The sequence below is a fragment of the Taurulus bubalis genome (genome assembly GCF_910589615.1).
Source record: "Taurulus bubalis genome assembly, chromosome: 20".
Taxonomy (NCBI): domain Eukaryota; kingdom Metazoa; phylum Chordata; class Actinopteri; order Perciformes; family Cottidae; genus Taurulus; species Taurulus bubalis.
The window spans coordinates 19062035-19080453 of NC_136608.1; the positions used below are offsets into that span (position 1 = coordinate 19062035).

Sequence of the window (18419 nt, forward strand, 5' to 3'; positions counted from 1 at the left end):
TATTACTACTTCTACACGTTGTATTAGTACGTGTGCTGGTCACAGTGTACTTCTACACGTTGTATTAGTACGTGTGCTGGTCACAGTGTACTTCTACACGTTGTATTGGTACTTCTACACGTTGTATTAGTACGTGTGCTGGTCACAGTGTACTTCTACACGTTGTATTAGTACGTGTGCTGGTCACAGTGTACTTCTACACGTTGTATTAGTACTTCTACACGTTGTATTAGTACGTGTGCTGGTCACAGTGTACTTCTACACGTTGTATTAGTACTTCTACACGTTGTATTAGTACGTGTGCTGGTCACAGTGTACTTCTACACGTTGTATTGGTACTTCTACACGTTGTATTAGTACGTGTGCTGGCCACAGAGTATTTCTACACGTTGTATTAGTACTTCTACACGTTGTATTAGTACTTCTACACGTTGTATTAGTACGTGTGCTGGTCACAGTGTACTTCTACACGTTGTATTAGTACGTGTGCTGGTCACAGTGTACTTCTACACGTTGTATTAGTACGTGTGCTGGTCACAGTGTACTTCTACACGTTGTATTAGTACGTGTGCTGGTCACAGTGTACTTCTACACGTTGTATTAGTACGTGTGCTGGTCACAGTGTACTTCTACACGTCGTATTACTACTTCTACACGTTGTATTAGTACGTGTGCTGGTCACAGTGTACTTCTACACGTTGTATTAGTACTTCTACACGTTGTATTAGTATGTGTGCTGGTCACAGTGTACTTCTACACGTTGTATTAGTACGTGTGCTGGTCACAGTGTACTTCTACACGTCGTATTACTACTTCTACACGTTGTATTAGTACGTGTGCTGGTCACAGTGTACTTCTACACGTTGTATTAGTACGTGTGCTGGTCTACAGTGTACTTCTACACGTTGTATTAGTACCTTCATGCCCCTCTGTGTTCAGGTCCTCCTGACGGACGCTTGGCTCTCTGCACCGGGATCAGACCAGCGGCCCTCTGAGGACGATGGACCCTGTGATCCTGCAGGACCCCGGCTACAGGACTGGGACCAGGACCAGGACCAGGACTGGGACCAGGACCGGGACCAGGACCAGGACCGGAACCGGGACCGGGATGGACCCCAGAACCTCAGAGTGCAAACGCACACTCAGCGTGATCCTGCTGGTGGCCGGCACGCTGGTTTCCACGGTGACGTCCGGCTCCCCTGCTGCAGGTAGGTTCTGGTTCTGAAAGGAGCTGATCGTACAGGTTTCAGGGACCTGGTCCCGTTGGTCCTCCTGAGACCCAAACACCGAGCAAACGTCACAGGATGTTTGCTCTGACCTCTGTGCTGTGACCTCTAGACCACCTGCAGATAACAGGAAGTTCCTTATAAGGAGATCTGAAGCGTGTCTTCAGCTGGAAGATGAGATACATATATATATACTATATGTATAAATACATATATATATACTGTATGTACATATATATTATATATATAATATATATACATATATATATGTATATATATACACATACATGTATGAATATATGTATGTACATATATTTATATCTGTATATGTTTATGTGTATATACATACAGATTATATATACATATATATATAATATTATATATATATATAATCTATATCTCTGAGTACTTGGAGGCGTCGTCTCTTGAATACTAAACTACTCGTCTCCGTTCGGCATGTGATGCTGCCGTCACCATGGCAACAAGGCCGGCAGTGCATGAGAGAGACCCAGTCGAGTGTGTGTGTGTGTGTGTGTGTGTGTGTGTGTGTGTGTGTGTGTGTGTGTGTGTGTGTGTGTGTTTCTAATATTTATGTTTTATTGATCTACTGTGAAGAAGATCACAAGGAACAATCAGCATAAAGACTAAAAACAGGGGTAATTGTTAGCCTAGCTTAGCATGAAGACTAAAAACAAGGGTTATTGTTAGCCTAGCTCAGCATAAAGACTAAAAATGTCCCTTAGCTTTAGTGGGGCGTTAATTGAATCCCTCTCTTTGTCTCCCAGGTGTGCTGGACCTTAACAGGACGGCAGAGTCTCCTTCATCACCCTCCTCCTCCTCTTCCTCCTCCTCTTCCTCCTCCTCCTCCTCCCCCCCCTCCAGACCCCCGGTCTCCAGACCTCTCTCCGATTCCGGCTACAATGGTAACAGTGGTGGCCCGGGCTCGGCTGAGGACTCGGACTCCGGTGCTCAGGGGATCCACCTCCTCTTGAGACCTCCAGACCTCCTGTCCCCGAGCCTCCCCCCAGCCCTGCCCCCCCACACCCAGCCAACCCTCACCCCTCCTCCCCCCTGGGAGCAGGGCCCCTCCCTGGAAGAGGCCTGGGGCTCCGGAGACTACCTGGAGACTCTGTCCTTCATGGTGCCTGACGGAGAGGAGTTGTCCCTGGCCACACCACTACCCGGCCACCCCTACGACGAGGACCTGGGCGGGGACTGGGTCTCTTACGACACGGCCTTCCCGGCCCGGCCCAGCATCCCCCTCTCCCCCTCCTCTTCCACCCCCAGCATCCCCTTGCACACTCGCCCCTCCCATCCAGACGTCTTCCCCAACTGGGACCAGGACTACGACCTGGAGGACATGATGCCTCTGGAGCCCACAGAGCTGCTGCTGCCGGACATGAACAGCATGGAGTACTACACCAACCTGCTGGCCCGGGAGAGGGAGAGGGGGGGGGGATCAGGACCAGGACCAGGACCGGGGTAGAGACCATGAGAGGGGGAGGGACCAGGAGAGGGGGAGGGACCAGGAGGGGGGGAGAGACCAGGACTGGGTGGACTGGACTGACTCCAAACCCCCCATCACTCCTACAACAACACAGACCCAGCGTCCCCCTTCATCCTCGTCTCCTTCCCCAAGCTTTGGTCCTCCAGAGCCCCCCCCTCCCCTCACCCTCTCACCTACTCTCCCAGGTGAGGAGAAGCCACCTCCACCATCGACCACCATAAAAACTGCTTCTCCTCCTGGTGTAAAACCCAAAGACCGTGTCCCGAGTAGACCCCGTCCCCGTCCCCCTTCCAACACCACCCCTCCCCCTCCCCCGCTGGGCCCTCCCACCCGCCCCGATAGACCGGAGAGGCCTCCAGTGGTCACGGAAAAGCCAGTGAAGGCTTCACCCACCAAGACCACCACAAAGACCACAACCACTAACATCACCACCACCACCCAGACCACAGCCATCAGCCGGACCAGAGCTCCCCCGGTCCCGACACCCAGAGTGGCTCAGACCCCCCCTGGCAGGCAGTACCTGTGCAACATCACCAAGCCAGAGATGTACCTGGTCAGAGTAGGTGAGTAGGTCGTGGCGGCAGCGCCGGGCCCCGCGGGTCACGTGACGCAGAAAGAGCTCGGTCAGCTAATCGGTTTCTTTTTGTCCCTGCAGTCAGTTCTAAAGGTTCGTCATCAGGTTTCACTCAAGTCAGAGATCTTCTGAGGAGAGAGTTCAACCGTCCAGTGGAGCTCCAGGTACCTCCTCCTCCTCCTCCTCCTCCTCCACAATGTTATTTCAGTATACAGACTCCTTTATTGTATGTGACGTCATTAATTGATTGTTCTCAGCTGCTGGACTTCATAGATTAAAGGTAACGATGTCAGATGATTGACAGCTGTCTGTCTCTGCTGTCTCCTCAGTTCCTGAGAACTCCGTCCAGTTTTGCCTTCCGTGTGGTGTCAGGGCCGCTGATCTTCACCGCCATGTCGGTCATCAACGCGCTCCGCCAGGCGCCCCGCGGGTCCGGCCCGATTCCCAGCGTGTCGCCGCTCTACACCGTACCGGATCTCAGGTACCAGATCCACTCCGAGCTGCAGTTCGCCCACGTGGACGTCAGAGTCTGTAACTTCAGCGAGCGCGTGGAGAGAGGGCTGGCGATGGCGTACGCCGAGACTCGGAGACGATCGCGTGAGGCCGGAAACGTCACCGTGCAGGTGAGTCCCTCCTCACCTGGCGGGGGTGTTCACACTGTGGATCACTAGAGACCCTAACAGAGGATCAATGTGTTCACACTGTGGATCACTAGAGACCTATTGGAGGATCAATGTGATCACACTGTGGATCACTAGAGACCTAACAGAGGATCAATGTGTTCTGCAGCTTCTGAACATCACCATGGCGGTCAGTCGACCGTCAGCGGCGGCGGAGCAGAAGATTTCCGTCGACGTCACCTTCGCGGTGCGTGATGGGCGGGACTATCTGCTGGGGTCAGAGGTCAGCGAACACCTGAGGAAGCTCAGTCTGGTCGAGTTCAGCTTCTACGTTGGATTTCCTGCTCTTCAGATCGCAGAACGTACGCCGTTTGTTAATAATGCACATCATACATGTCCATCATATGTCAATGTGGTAAACATTAGTTACATCAGGTTTGATTTCAGAACCAGCACTTTTAAATGTGTTAAACGTGTTAAACATGTTAAACGTGTGTTAAATGTGTGTGTGTTAAGCGTGTGTTTGTGTTCACAGCGTTCCACTACCCGGAGCTGAACACGTCTCACCACCTGCGCTCCACCTGGGTCCGTACAGGTGAGTCTTTGGGGTTTGACTTGCTACAGAAAGGTGATGCGTTACATTGTGATTATGTGTGTGTGTGTGTGTGTGTGTGTGTGTGTGTGTGTGTGTGTGTGTGTGTGTGTGTGTGTGTGTGTGTGTGGCGAAAAGACAGGAGGATAAGAACGAGGAGAGGAGAATAAATTGAAGGATGAGGAGAATAAAGAGGAAAGGTGGTGGAGGAGGAGGAGGAGGAGGAGAGAATAAAGAGTGTGTGTGTGTGTGTGTGTGTGTGTGTGTGTGTGTGTGTGTGTGTGTGTGTGTGTCTTCAGTGCTGTTGGGGGTCCCGGAGCAGCTGGTGTCCGAGAGGAGCTTTAAAGCCCGTCTGGAGAGGCGTCTGGCTCTGCTGCTGGACGAGAGTCTGCAGGTCGCCAGCAGGAGGCGCTGGAGGAGAGCGACAGCTGTGGGCAACAACAGTCTGCAGGTATGTACGAATCAACACACCTGAATCAACACACCTGAATCAACACACCTGAATCAACACACCTGAATCAACACACCCGAATCAACACACCTGTACAGAGGTTCCAGCCTCAAGAAGACCAGAGTCTCTGCTGCACCTGTCCTTGCTCAGGTGGTGCGGGTGGCGAGGCTGTTGGGGGCGGAGCTTCCGCTGGAGGTCTTCTACTTCGTGGAGGGTCCAGGTGGGGAGCGGATACCTGCCGAGGCCACGGCGCTCACCCTGAACCGCCTGGACCTCCAGAGAGCCGCCATCGTCCTCGGACACCGCGTCCAGAGGCCCATCGCCCAGCGTGAGTCAAGACTCCAGCGCACCTGTCCCTCACCTGTCTCTCTCCTTCTCACCTCTCTCTCCCTCTCACCTGTCTCTCTCCCTCTCACCTCTCTCTCCCTCTCACCTCTCTCTCTCCTTCTCACCTCTCTCTCCTTCTCACCTCTCCCTCTCCTTCTCACCTCTCTCTCCCTCTCCCCTCTCTCTCTCCTTCTCACCTCTCTCTCCCTCTCACCTCTCTCTCCTTCTCACCTGTCTCTCTCCTTCTCACCTCTCTCTCCCTCTCACCTCTCTCCCCCTCTCACCTGTCTCTCCCTCTCACCTGTCTCTCTCCCTCTCACCTGTCTCTCCCTCTCATCTGTCTCTCTCCCTCTCATCTGTCTCTCCCTCTCATCTGTCTCTCCCCCTCTCACCTGTCTCTCTCCCTCTCACCTGTCTCTCTCCCTCTCACCTCTCTTTCCCTCTCACCTGTCTCTCCCTCTCATCTGTCTCTCCCCCTCTCATCTGTCTCTCTCCCTCTCACCTGTCTCTCTCCCTCTCACCTGTCTCTCTCCCTCTCACCTGTCTCTCTCCCTCTCACCTGTCTCTCCCTCTCACCTGTCTCTCCCTCTCATCTGTCTCTCTCCCTCTCATCTGTCTCTCCCTCTCAGCTGTCTCTCCCCCTCTCACCTGTCTCTCTCCCTCTCACCTGTCTCTCTCCCTCTCACCTCTCTTTCCCTCTCACCTGTCTCTCCCTCTCATCTGTCTCTCCCCCTCTCATCTGTCTCTCTCCCTCTCACCTGTCTCTCTCCCTCTCACCTGTCTCTCTCCCTCTCACCTGTCTCTCCCTCTCACCTGTCTCTCCCTCTCATCTGTCTCTCTCCCTCTCATCTGTCTCTCCCTCTCAGCTGTCTCTCCCCCTCTCACCTGTCTCTCTCCCTCTCACCTGTCTCTCTCCCTCTCACCTCTCTTTCCCTCTCATCTGTCTCTCTCCCTCTCATCTGTCTCTCCCCCTCTCATCTGTCTCTCCCCCTCTCATCTGTCTCTCTCCCTCTCATCTGTCTCTCTCCCTCTCATCTGTCTCTCCCCCTCTCATCTGTCTCTCCCCCTCTCATCTGTCTCTCTCCCTCTCATCTGTCTCTCTCCCTCTCACTTGTCTCTCCCTCTCACCTGTCTCTCTCCCTCTCACCTCTCTCTCTCCTTCTCACCTCTCTCTCCCTCTCACATGTCTTTCCCTCTCACCTGTCTCTCCCTCTCACCTGTCTCTCTCCCTCTCATCTGTCTCTCTCCCTCTCTCCTGTCTCTCTCCCTCTCACCTGTCTCTCTCCCTCTCACCTCTCTCTCCAACTCACCTGTCTCTCCCTCTCATCTGTCTCTCTTCCTCTCACCTGTCTCTCCCCCTCTCACCTGTCTCTCCCCCTCTCACCTGTCTCTCTCCCTCTCACCTGTCTCTCTCCCTCTCATCTGTCTCTCTCCCTCTCATCTGTCTCTCCCTCTCACCTGTCTCTCTCCCTCTCACCTGTCTCTCTCCCTCTCACCTCTCTTTCCCTCTCACCTGTCTCTCCCTGTCATCTGTCTCTCTCCCTCTCACCTGTCTCTCTCCCTCTCACCTGTCTCTCCCTCTCACTTGTCTCTCTCCCTCTCACCTGTCTCTCTCCCTCTCACCTGTCTCTCTCCCTCTCATCTGTCTCTCCCCCTCTCATCTGTCTCTCCCCCTCTCATCTGTCTCTCTCCCTCTCATCTGTCTCTCTCCCTCTCACCTGTCTCTCCCTCTCACCTGTCTCTCTCCCTCTCACCTCTCTCTCCAACTCACCTGTCTCTCCCTCTCACCTCTCTCTCCCTCTCACCTCTCTCTCTCCTTCTCACCTCTCTCTCCCTCTCACCTGTCTCTCCCTCTCACCTGTCTCTCATCTGTCTCTCTCCCTCTCTCCTGTCTCTCTCCCTCTCACCTGTCTCTCCCTCTCATCTGTCTCTCTCCCTCTCACCTGTCTCTCCCTCTCACCTGTCTCTCCCCCTCTCACCTGTCTCTCTCCCTCTCACCTGTCTCTCCCTCTCACCTGTCTCTCTCCCTCTCATCTGTCTCTCTCCCTCTCATCTGTCTCTCCCTCTCACCTGTCTCTCTCCCTCTCACCTGTCTCTCTCCCTCTCACCTCTCTTTCCCTCTCACCTGTCTCTCCCTCTCATCTGTCTCTCTCCCTCTCACCTGTCTCTCTCCCTCTCACCTGTCTCTCCCTCTCACTTGTCTCTCTCCCTCTCACCTGTCTCTCTCCCTCTCACCTGTCTCTCTCCCTCTCATCTGTCTCTCCCCCTCTCATCTGTCTCTCCCCCTCTCATCTGTCTCTCTCCCTCTCATCTGTCTCTCTCCCTCTCACCTGTCTCTCCCTCTCACCTGTCTCTCTCCCTCTCACCTCTCTCTCCAACTCACCTGTCTCTCCCTCTCACCTCTCTCTCCCTCTCACCTCTCTCTCTCCTTCTCACCTCTCTCTCCCTCTCACCTGTCTCTCCCTCTCACCTGTCTCTCCCCCTCTCACCTGTCTCTCTCCCTCTCACCTGTCTCTCCCTCTCACCTGTCTCGCTCCCTCTCATCTGTCTCTCTCCCTCTCATCTGTCTCTCCCTCTCACCTGTCTCTCTCCCTCTCACCTGTCTCTCTCCCTCTCACCTCTCTTTCCCTCTCACCTGTCTCTCCCTCTCATCTGTCTCTCTCCCTCTCACCTGTCTCTCTCCCTCTCACCTGTCTCTCTCCCTCTCACCTGTCTCTCTCCCTCTCATCTGTCTCTCCCCCTCTCATCTGTCTCTCCCCCTCTCATCTGTCTCTCCCCCTCTCACCTGTCTCTCTCCCTCTCACCTGTCTCTCTCCCTCTCACCTGTCTCTCTCCCTCTCATCAGTCTCTCTCCCTCTCACCTGTCTCTCTCCCTCTCATCTGTCTCTCTCCCTCTCACCTGTCTCCCCCTCTCACCTGTCTCTCTCCTTCTCACCTCTCTCTCCCTCTCACATGTCTTTCCCTCTCACCTGTCTCTCCCTCTCACCTGTCTCTCTCCCTCTCATCTGTCTCTCTCCCTCTCTCCTGTCTCTCTCCCTCTCACCTGTCTCTCTCCCTCTCACCTCTCTCTCCAACTCACCTGTCTCTCCCTCTCATCTGTCTCTCTTCCTCTCACCTGTCTCTCCCCCTCTCACCTGTCTCTCCCCCTCTCACCTGTCTCTCTCCCTCTCACCTGTCTCTCCCTCTCACCTGTCTCTCTCCCTCTCATCTGTCTCTCTCCCTCTCATCTGTCTCTCCCTCTCACCTGTCTCTCTCCCTCTCATCTGTCTCTCCCCCTCTCATCTGTCTCTCCCCCTCTCACCTGTCTCTCTCCCTCTCACCTGTCTCTCTCCCTCTCATCTGTCTCTCTCCCTCTCACCTGTCTCTCTCCCTCTCATCTGTCTCTCTCCCTCTCACCTGTCTCCCCCTCTCACCTGTCTCTCTCCCTCTCACCTGTTTCTCCCTCTCACCTGTCTCTCTCCCTCTCACCTATCTCTCTCCCTCTCACCTGTCTCTCTCCCTCTCACCTCTCTTTCCCTCTCACCTGTCTCTCCCTCTCACCTGTCTCCCCCTCCAGCGGTGGAGACCCTGTCTGTCCCTCCAGCAGAGACTCAGAGCAGCAGCATCTGGCTGATCGTCGGCGTGGTCGTCCCGGTCCTGCTGGCGCTCTTCATCATCATCATCCTCTACTGGAAGCTGTGCGGCTCAGAGAAGCTGGAGTTCCAGCCGGACGCCATCAACACCATCCAGCAGAGGCAGAAGGTCAGAGGTCGACAAGAAGCCGCAAGTGTTTCCTGTGGCCGCGCTAGCCGCTGACCTCGTGTCCTCTCTCAGCTTCAGGCTCCGAGCGTTAAAGGCTTCGACTTCGCCAAGCTGCACCTGGGGCAGCACAGCAAAGACGACATCCTGGTGATGCAGGAGCCGGGCCCGCCGCCCGCCCCCAAAGAGGCCACGCCCTCCGACGGCGGGGACCTCCACACCCCCAAATCCAAAGGCTCGTCCACAAAGGTGCCACGGAGCAGCCGGCGGCGGGGCAGGTAGGACGCTTCTGTACCGCAAATCATAAGAGACGCTTTCTCATCATTAGTCAAAGACGTATCAGCTTCTGGTATGACGGCGTGTGATGTCACCTCCATGTCACCTGCACACACAATGACAGAAAGAAGATACAACGCCATTGATTTGAAATGAAATATTAATAACATTAATAACGTTATTAACATTATCAACATTAATACTGTCCTTCAGACTCAGCCCATCAGACGGAGACTCGTTAGGCAGCGACCAATCAAGCGGCAGAGAATCGGCAGAAGAAAGCACTCGACCTGTGGCCACGCCCAGCGAGGGGAAGCAGCACAGGAAGACACCCAAAAATGGTCAGACACACCAGCTTGTGTGTGTGTGTGTGTGTGTGTGTGTGTGTGTGTGTGTGTGTGTGTGTGTGTGTGTGTGTGTGTGTGTGTGTGTGTGTGTGTGTGTGTGTGTGTGTGTGTGTGTGTGTGTGTGGCGAAAAGACAGGAGGATAAGAACGAGGAGAGGAGAATAAATTGAAGGATGAGGAGAATAAAGAGGAAAGGTGGTGGAGGAGGAGGAGGAGAGAATAAAGAGAGGAGAATAAATTGAAGGAGGAGGAGGAGAATAAAGAGGAAAGGTGGATGAGGAGGAGGAAGAGGAGGAGAGAATAAAGAGAGGAGGAGGATAAAGAGGAAAGGTGGATGAGAACGAGGATGAGAGAATAAAGAGAGAAGCAGGGAAGAAAAGAGAGGAGGAGGATAAAGAGGAAAAGACGATAACTCTGTGTCATGTCTTTTCTCCTCGTGCTTCTGGACTGAAGGGAGGAGCAAGTTGGGTACGTTGGTTTGAAGCGTCCTCTCTGATTGGTCGAAGCCGCTCTGATCGATGTCTTTGCACAATGGATCACAAGCTGATCACCTGGTGAGGAGGTCTGTCTGACGATGATGTCGTTCCTTCAGGCGCTGCAGACGAGCTGCTGTCCTCGTCCTCCATCTTCGACCACGTGGACCGTCTGTCCCGCGGCTCGTCCGACGGGACGCGTCGCCAGGCCAACAAGGTGCAGCTGATCGCCATGCAGCCGCGGCCCAGCCCGCCGCCGCAACACCCGCCGCACCTGAGCCCCACCCTCACCGAGAAGGTCAGCACAGAGGTGAGTCCGCCGCCGGGGCGACCGCGCCCTCGCCGCTCGCCACGAGGACGTTTGAACCTCCCGCGTTCTCCAATCCTCCTGCAGGTGGCGCTGAGACACAAGTCCGAGATCGAGCATCACAGGAACAAGCTCCGGCAGCGCGCCAAGAGGCGGGGCCAGTGCGAGTTTCCCTCCATGGACGACATCATGGACGCATTCGGAGACGGACCGGTGCAGGGCGAGGTGGCGCAGCGTCTCTATAGCTCCGCCCACGACCACATGGACTGCATCCTGCAGGCCAACAACCACTCGCCCCCCACCCCCACCGACTCCAGGAGGAGGTCAGACCTGAGAGAAAATTTACTTTATTATTTATTATGTTCATTCATAAGTTATAGGCTCTAAATATGAGCCTGAGCTTCTCATTATGACCTTATTGATTATTATCTTCAAATCTGAGGAGATTCTGAAACACCAGATTAACAAAGAAAAACTCTTCCTGTGCCTTTGTCCTCTAGAGGTAGGCGCTCTCCTCGAGGTCGACGACCTCAGCCAGGACCTGGAAGTCTTCCTGATACAGACCGAGACCGGCTGCTCAATGATCACAGCGCCACCTACAGGAAGTACCCAGGACTCAACAACGTGGCCTACATGGTGAGTTTAACCAGGGAGCTGCTCCTGCCGGTGGGACTCGGGAGGGACTGAAAGCTTTTGATAAAGCTGTCGGTTATCGATCAGATCACAAAAGCGGTTGTCTGATCCGACATCCATTGAATGACGAGTTCCTCAGGGTAGCGTTTTGGTTCCTTTTTTCTTTGTATTGTTTATCAATGATTATAAAATCCTTAAGACTTTATTTAAGATTATCTATACCTGGCCTCCAACTGCCTTCAACGGCCTCCGCCGGCCACCTCAGCCTCTGGCATCGCCCTCCTCTCGGTGGAGTTGAACGGTTCCAATACCGTTACCGATAGTTAGGTTTTAGAGTTTTAGTCTGTTGGAGATGAAGCCGGCTTTACTTTAATGTTTGACCTCGCCCTGACATCTTAAACCAAGATAAAGTTTTAGCATATTGTGAAAACTGTTTTAAATGTAAAGGTACCAGGGCTGGATGAGAGTCACATCAGAGAGGCTGGAGGCTCTGGACATTATTGGACTGTCTCTTCAGTGTTGAAGTCGGGGGACAGTGGCTGTGGAGAGGCAGACCAACCATTGGGGTTTCACACTCATTTATTCTAAGATTCTGGAAAGGAAGGCTTTGACTGATTGTCGAACCTCAGATCCAGGAGGTGTAACGTCCTGGACGTGGACCAGTGGTTCAGCTCTTTACCTTTGCAGGTCTGCTGGAGGGGTCATGAGAATTTGCCCATCCAATCTACATGTGTTTTGTGGACTTGGAGAAGGCTCACGACCATGGACCCTGAGTAGTCCTGCATCCATATTGGGTACTAGGGCCGTTGCTACGAGCCATCCCGTCCTTGTATGACCAAAGTGAGAACTGTGTCCGTCAACTCGGCACAACGTTGAACCGGTTTTCAGTGTGTGTCGGATTCCACCGGAGTCGTCTCTTGTCCCACACGGATCTTGTTTCTGATTTTCATGGACAGGAGTTCAAGGTGCAGCCGAGGGAGGAGACTCTCTGGTTTGAGGACCTCGAAATTGTGTCTCTGCCCTTTGCAGATGATGTGGTTCTGTTGGTTCCTTCAGAACTTGTCCTTCAGCAGCATGAGGGCAGTTGACAGAGATGAAGAGAGCCAAAAAGGCAGGATGAGAGTCAGTAGTTTCAAGTCTGACTCTCCGGGTCACTGCACCAAGCGAAGGAGTTCAAGTACACATTTAAATTGGACCACACTAAACTCTCTTTATTCTCTCTTTTCTTTCTTTCATAGTCGGACCCTGACCTGCCCCCGGACCACGGCAGCCCCTCCCCTACTGACGAGGTGTTTGACTCCGCCCCGCCCCCCTACATGCCCCCTCAGCCCTCAATCGAGGAGGCACGGCAGCAGATGCACTCCCTTTTGGATGACGCCTTCGCCCTGGTGTCGCCGTCCTCGCAGGGCAGCGCCGGGCTGAGCGGGGTAAGCCCCGCCCTGCCGAGCCCCTCTCCCCAGGCCCGCCCCCCAGGCAGGCAGTGGGGCTCTTACCCAGCTGCCCCCTCTCAAAGCCCCTTCTCTGCTGTGAGTGTGTCTTCCTGCAGCATATGCCGTTTTCAGTCTGTCATAATCTGATGTTCAGTTTTCATTTTCCTCTTCTTTTGTTCTTTCTGCAGAGATACGCAGAGCTGGGAATGTCTCCATCATCAGTCCAGGGCCTGCTGCACAGGTCAGTGTCAGTCCACTTAAAACCAGGTCCATGTTTGTAATCTGGACCTGAACCAGTGCTGATTCTCTGTGTGTTTCATACAGGCAGGGTCTAAGCTCAGCAGGGTATGTTTCTACTGGAGACCAGATGCAGGAGTCGGTTTACTCCAGCAGGGGGCCCTACGAGGACCCCCCCTCTTCGTCGAGACCACGACCTGTAGGGGGTAGCACAGGTACACTGTCATACTGTCATTCGTCCTGTCTGCCTCCTACACTGAAAGTCAATGGCACTTAAATGCATCTTTCTATTGACCTCCAGGTGCGCAGCTCCACCACTTGACCCAGGTGGGTTTGTCCAGTCAGATTGGCGCGTACCCTGGGGTGGGGCGCAGCATGTCTGGTCCCACTGGCTCCAGCTGGAACCAGCAGCACTCAGACCAGGACCTGTCCAGACAAGGAGCCAGCAGAGAGAGTGTGAGTCTGTAGTGGGGAGTAGGAAAATCCAACCAAATTGGGCTGAACGGAGTGGTTCTGTTAATATTAATTGGCATTATAGTAATGAGAGCCATGGTGATACAGGGTGCCGTTCAAAGCAGGCCAGGCATCACCTTTGTTGTTCATTTCTGTCCTGACTAGACCAGTGCTAACCAAAACTGCCCAGACCATGATGCAGATTGACAGTATATTTCACGTTTTTCAGTTACGAGTCTACCAAGGATGGTAGTTGTTAAATGACAACTAATGTCTGTTGTCATCAATTTATGTGCAGTTTCTTTTCATATCTTTAATCTGGATATATGTTCTGGTCTTGTCTCTCGCTCCCTTCTTCCTACAGGTGCTGTCATTCCCGGAGTTCTCTTCCTCCTCTGTTTTCCAGATGCCCAGCTCCTCTTTACGGGACCCATCGGCTCCCCCTCTCCTTCTGACCTCACCGACTCCAGAGTACCCGCCAGAGGACGCCTCCCCCTCTGCCCACACCTCCGCCTCCCTTATAAAGGCTATCAGGGAGGAACTGCGACGTCTGGCCCAGAGACAGACTGCAGTGACCAGCTACCCTTAGACTGGTCTGGACTTGCTTGGATCAGAACTCCACTGGTTTCAACCATTATTGTTTTAAACCACTTAGAGCCTGGAAAGAGTGGATTAAAACCTATAATTAACTGATCCACAGTCTGAACTCTCTTGAGCTAATCTACGTCTGTGCCGCTAAACCCAAAATGACTCTGGACCACAATCCACATCTGGAAAAAAAATACACCTGACATCCGGTACTTTACAGGGTCCCGTCTGTCTGTGCGTCATCTTTCAGCTCAGTGTTTCATTAGAGTTTGACTCTTCACGTTTCCATTGCAGTGCTTCCTGGAGTGGATCATTCCATGATCATCCTTCCTAAACTCCCAGATTAGATCATCCTTCTTGAACTTCTGGAGTGAATGGTTGCTCTCAACCTTCTGAAAGGGATCAGCCCACTGTGAGATCAGATAAGGTTGTCCTTCCTAGCCTTCTGAAGCAAATTATCCCTCCTGAACCACTGGAGTTGAGTCGGGTGGTCGCCCTCTCGTGGTCGCTCTCGACCGAGGGAATGGTCCCCCCTGACCTTCCAGTGTGGATCGTCCCTTCTGAAGTGGACCTTCCCTTCTTAACTTCTGGAACAGACCCTCCCTCAAGATGGTCTTAAGTGAAACATCCTTCTTGACCTTCCCAAAGTCGATTGTTCCCACCTGACAATTAGGGTAGTTCATCCCTCCTGAAGTTTTACTTTTGGAGCACGACCTTTGGGAGTGGCCATTTAGTCCTGCAAATCTGGAATTAATCATCTCTACTTACCTTCCAGAATGAATGATACTTCCTGGAGTGAATGGTCCCAGCTCATCCCAGAAGATTGTCCTTCCTAACCCACTGGAGTGGATGGTGCCTCTGGAAGGTCTGGAGTGGATCATTCATTTTGAACTTCTAAAGACACTTGTTTTTTCGGAAAGTCTGAACGGATCTTTCGTCCAGACATTCCGGAAGTGGAAGTTCACTCCTGACCTTCTGGATTCAATCGTCCCTCCTGACCTTCTGGATTTAATCGTCCTTCCTGACCTTCTGGTTCTGGATTCAATCGTCCTTCCTGACCTTCTGGATTCAATCGTCCCTCCTGACCCTCTGGATTCAATCGTCCCTCCTGACCTTCTGGATTCAATCGTCCCTCCTGACCCTATGGATTCAATCGTCCCTCCTGACCTTCTGGATTCAATCGTCCCTCCTGACCTTCTGGATTCAATCATCCCTCCTGACCTTCTGGATTCAATCGTCCCTCCTGACCTTCCGGATTCAATCGTCCCTCCTGACCTTCCGGATTCAATCGTTCCTCCTGACCTTCCGGATTCAATCGTCCCTCCGGACCTTCCGGACCTTCCGGATTCAATCGTCCCTCCTGACCCTCTGGATTCAATCGTCCCTCCTGACCTTCTGGATTCAATCGTCCCTCCTGACCTTCTGGATTCAATCGTCCTTCCTGACCTTCCGGATTCAATCGTCCTTCCTGACCTTCCGGATTCAATCGTCCCTCCTGACCTTCCGGATTCAATCGTCCCTCCTGACCTTCCGGATTCAATCGTCCCTCCTGACCTTCCGGATTCAATCGTCCCTTTTGGATTCAATCGTCCCTCCTTAAGTTCTGAAGTGGATTGTCACTCTGGAACGTCTGTGGTGCTAACCGCCAGCCTCATACCATCTCCTCATTGACCACTTATTGCCTTCCACACTCCCATCAGCTACGGGGATCAGGTCACCGTTCATAAACCATAACAATGAGGTCTTTGCACAGCTGGAGGTGGCATACAGTTTTTACGGCAAAGGGACGTAAAACAGTAAAAAGTATATATAAATATCTATAAGAATTAATATGAATATCTGTAAGGAGATAGAATCCCAATGAGCACAATATTAGTGTAAGAGTTATTATTGGAGTGTTGAGATGTTACTTATTTTTATTGCTTATATATGAAAGTATACTTTAAATATTTTATTTTGATCAAAAAAAGACCTAACTACTGTTCAATGGTTGTATTCTTCTTGTGTTTGAGCTCTTCGGCGACTTTGAGCCGGCGCTTGTTTCTCTGTAGAGACGTTGCTTAGCGTAGCTGCTCGCTCGTGTGTTCGTGTATCGGTGGCAATCCAAAAAGATATTGCGCTAATGCATTGCTTTAATATCAATTTTTTTCATTGCTGATTTGTTGCATCCATCAGTGCATGAGCAGAACGCTATAGATGAGTTAATCACGTCACAGATGGGTAAAAATAAATGGGAAACCAGTCATTCATTTCAAGCAGAAACTAAAGGTACTCATGAGTTCCCCCAAGAGGACGAAATGTTTATTGCACACAAGAAAACAAACATGAATTGAAAGAGATACCCTTAAAAGCTCTGTTTGTCTGCCTAGTGGGTTGCCAGGACCGAACCTTGGGGGACACCACAGCACAAAGTTTCAGATGAGAAGCTGTTACCAGTGGCTGCTCAGTAGTGCCCCCTTATGGCTGTTATGTTTATTACAAACCAGAACAAAACTTCTCTATTACAGTTCCTTATCATCTTGTCATGCAGGGTGGATAGAAGGAAGGATAACTTACTCCTGAGGACTATTCTTTTATATCATCACATTGATTTTGCTAGGAACTATGGGTACCCTTCCTATCCCCTCAAGTGAAGGGAACTCCAAACATTTTGATTCAGCCTTAATCTCCATGTGCTGGTTGTAAGCTGAATGACTGGTTCCCGTCTCTGCTGGTTGGTTGTTTTCTCTGTCGTGTAGTGAAGAAGTTGCTCACTCTTAAAATCTGATCCGAGAGGGTTTGTTCGTCTCTGCTCTTCTTCAGCATGTTTGACTCAGTTTGAGGCTTTCACTCCTCGTGATGTTCCAGTTAATGTTCAGCATGCTGCTAAAAGATGTTCAAAACAAAGTGAAAAAAAGTAAAGATTTGCTCCACGTCGCGTTACGGCTGAGCGAAGAGGGATTAATCACAGAATCATCGTTTATCCAATCACACAAGAAAAAAAATACCCCATATGAAACATCATGTTGTTTTGCATTTGCAAATTATATTTTTAAAATCTAAATGAAGATGGTTGCAGTAAACAGTGTATAAATGAAAGTGGATATGGTGTTAAATAGAAAACATAATATATAGAACATATTGTATCTGTGATTGCTCTGCTGAACGGACTCAAAGATCTCCGGCTTCAGTGCCAACACATCCTTCACCGGCTGGACACTTTCTGATTGGACCTGGCACCTGTCAGTCAAGCTGTATGACTTGGCCCCGCCCACAGGATCACATGGTGCTACCGCAAAGACTCAAAGTGTGTCTGACACTCGTCACACACACAACAAACAAAGGTTAACACCTGCAGGTGTCGTAATGATATAAAGAAGTTCAACTTCATAAACTTCTGCGGAATGTTGCTTCAATGTTTTCTAGAGCTTCTGAGTTTTTCTAGATCTGAGATCCTCAAAGAGAATCCAGCAGACGAGCAGTCGCAGTGCGGATGTTTACTCATGACAAAACCTCTAGTTCACACGGGACCCCCTAGTTCACACGGGACCCCCTAGTTCACACGGGAACCCCTAGTTCACACGGGATCCCCTAGTTCACAAGGGACCCCCTAGGGATCCCCTGGTTCACACAGGACCCCCTAGGGACTCCCTGGTTCACACGGGACCCCCTAGTTCACAAGGGACCCCATGGTTCACACAGGACCCCCTAGGGACTCCCTGGTTCACACGGGACCCCCTGGTTCACACGGGACCCCCTAGTTCACAAGGGACCCCCTGGTTCACACGGGACCCCCTAGTTCACAAGGGATCCCCTGGTTCATTCGGGCCCCCTGGTTCACACAGGACCACCTAGTTCACAAGGGACCCTCTGGTTCATTCGGGCCCCCTGGTTCACACAGGACCCCCTAGTTCACAAGGGACCCCCGGTTCACCTGCCAAACATGGAGTCTTCTTATCTGGTGCAGGTTCCCACTTGTTCTCTTCGGATCTCGGATGTGAACTTGTCCTTCTGGGTTTCCTTAAACTTGTGATCACAAGTTATATCTGAACTCATCACTCGTCCGATACTTTGAATCATTCGTTTTGTCATGAATGACCTTCCGTACTGGTTTTGCTCCGATTCAAACCACATTCCTGTTTTTCCTCTCGGACTCTGTTTCACCTCAGACCAGGTGTGTTCCCCTCAGAATAGGTGTGTTCCCCTCAGAATAGGTGACATCACCTCAGACCAGGTGAGATCACATCAGACCAGGTGAGATCACATCAGACCAGGTGAGATCACCTCAGACCAGGTGGGATCACATCAAACCAGGTGAGATCCGGTGAAGCTGACTCGTGGAAACAGAGGCTGAAGGAAAAGGTCTTTAATGTTCAGCCAGCAGTCTCACCTGTTCTGGAGCCCACAGGTGAGCTTTCAGCTGGTCGACCTGCGTCACATGACAGGACTCAGTGGGCTGGTCACATGACTCATGAGCTGTGATTGTGTGAACAAACATTAAAGAGATTAATATGATCAAGTCGCTGGTTTCTGTTTATTATCACTGGTTTAAAACGGATTAAATAATATTTTAGGCGTCCGATAGAAAACTGCTGCATTGAAATAACTAAATATATATATATAGATGTAAATATATACATTTAGTTTTTGTTGGTAATCTGT

At 51.7% G+C, this 18419-nt stretch overlaps 1 protein-coding gene across 1 annotated transcript; it reads left to right on the forward strand.

Moving 5' to 3' along the window:
- Positions 1-1108: 1108 nt before the first annotated feature.
- LOC306752619 (UPF0606 protein KIAA1549-like) lies at positions 1109-13779 on the forward strand (the record flags this gene model as incomplete). The annotated part of the gene is given in 20 exon segments (XM_079236399.1): positions 1109-1208; positions 2012-2676; positions 2678-3296; positions 3389-3471; positions 3637-3930; positions 4097-4289; positions 4463-4522; positions 4819-4970; positions 5121-5298; positions 8854-9038; positions 9111-9313; positions 9525-9679; positions 10250-10440; positions 10525-10760; positions 10938-11088; positions 12309-12596; positions 12689-12745; positions 12829-12952; positions 13039-13193; positions 13555-13779. Coding segments are annotated over 20 exon segments (4314 nt in total).
- Between the last annotated feature and the right edge of the window lie 4640 nt (positions 13780-18419).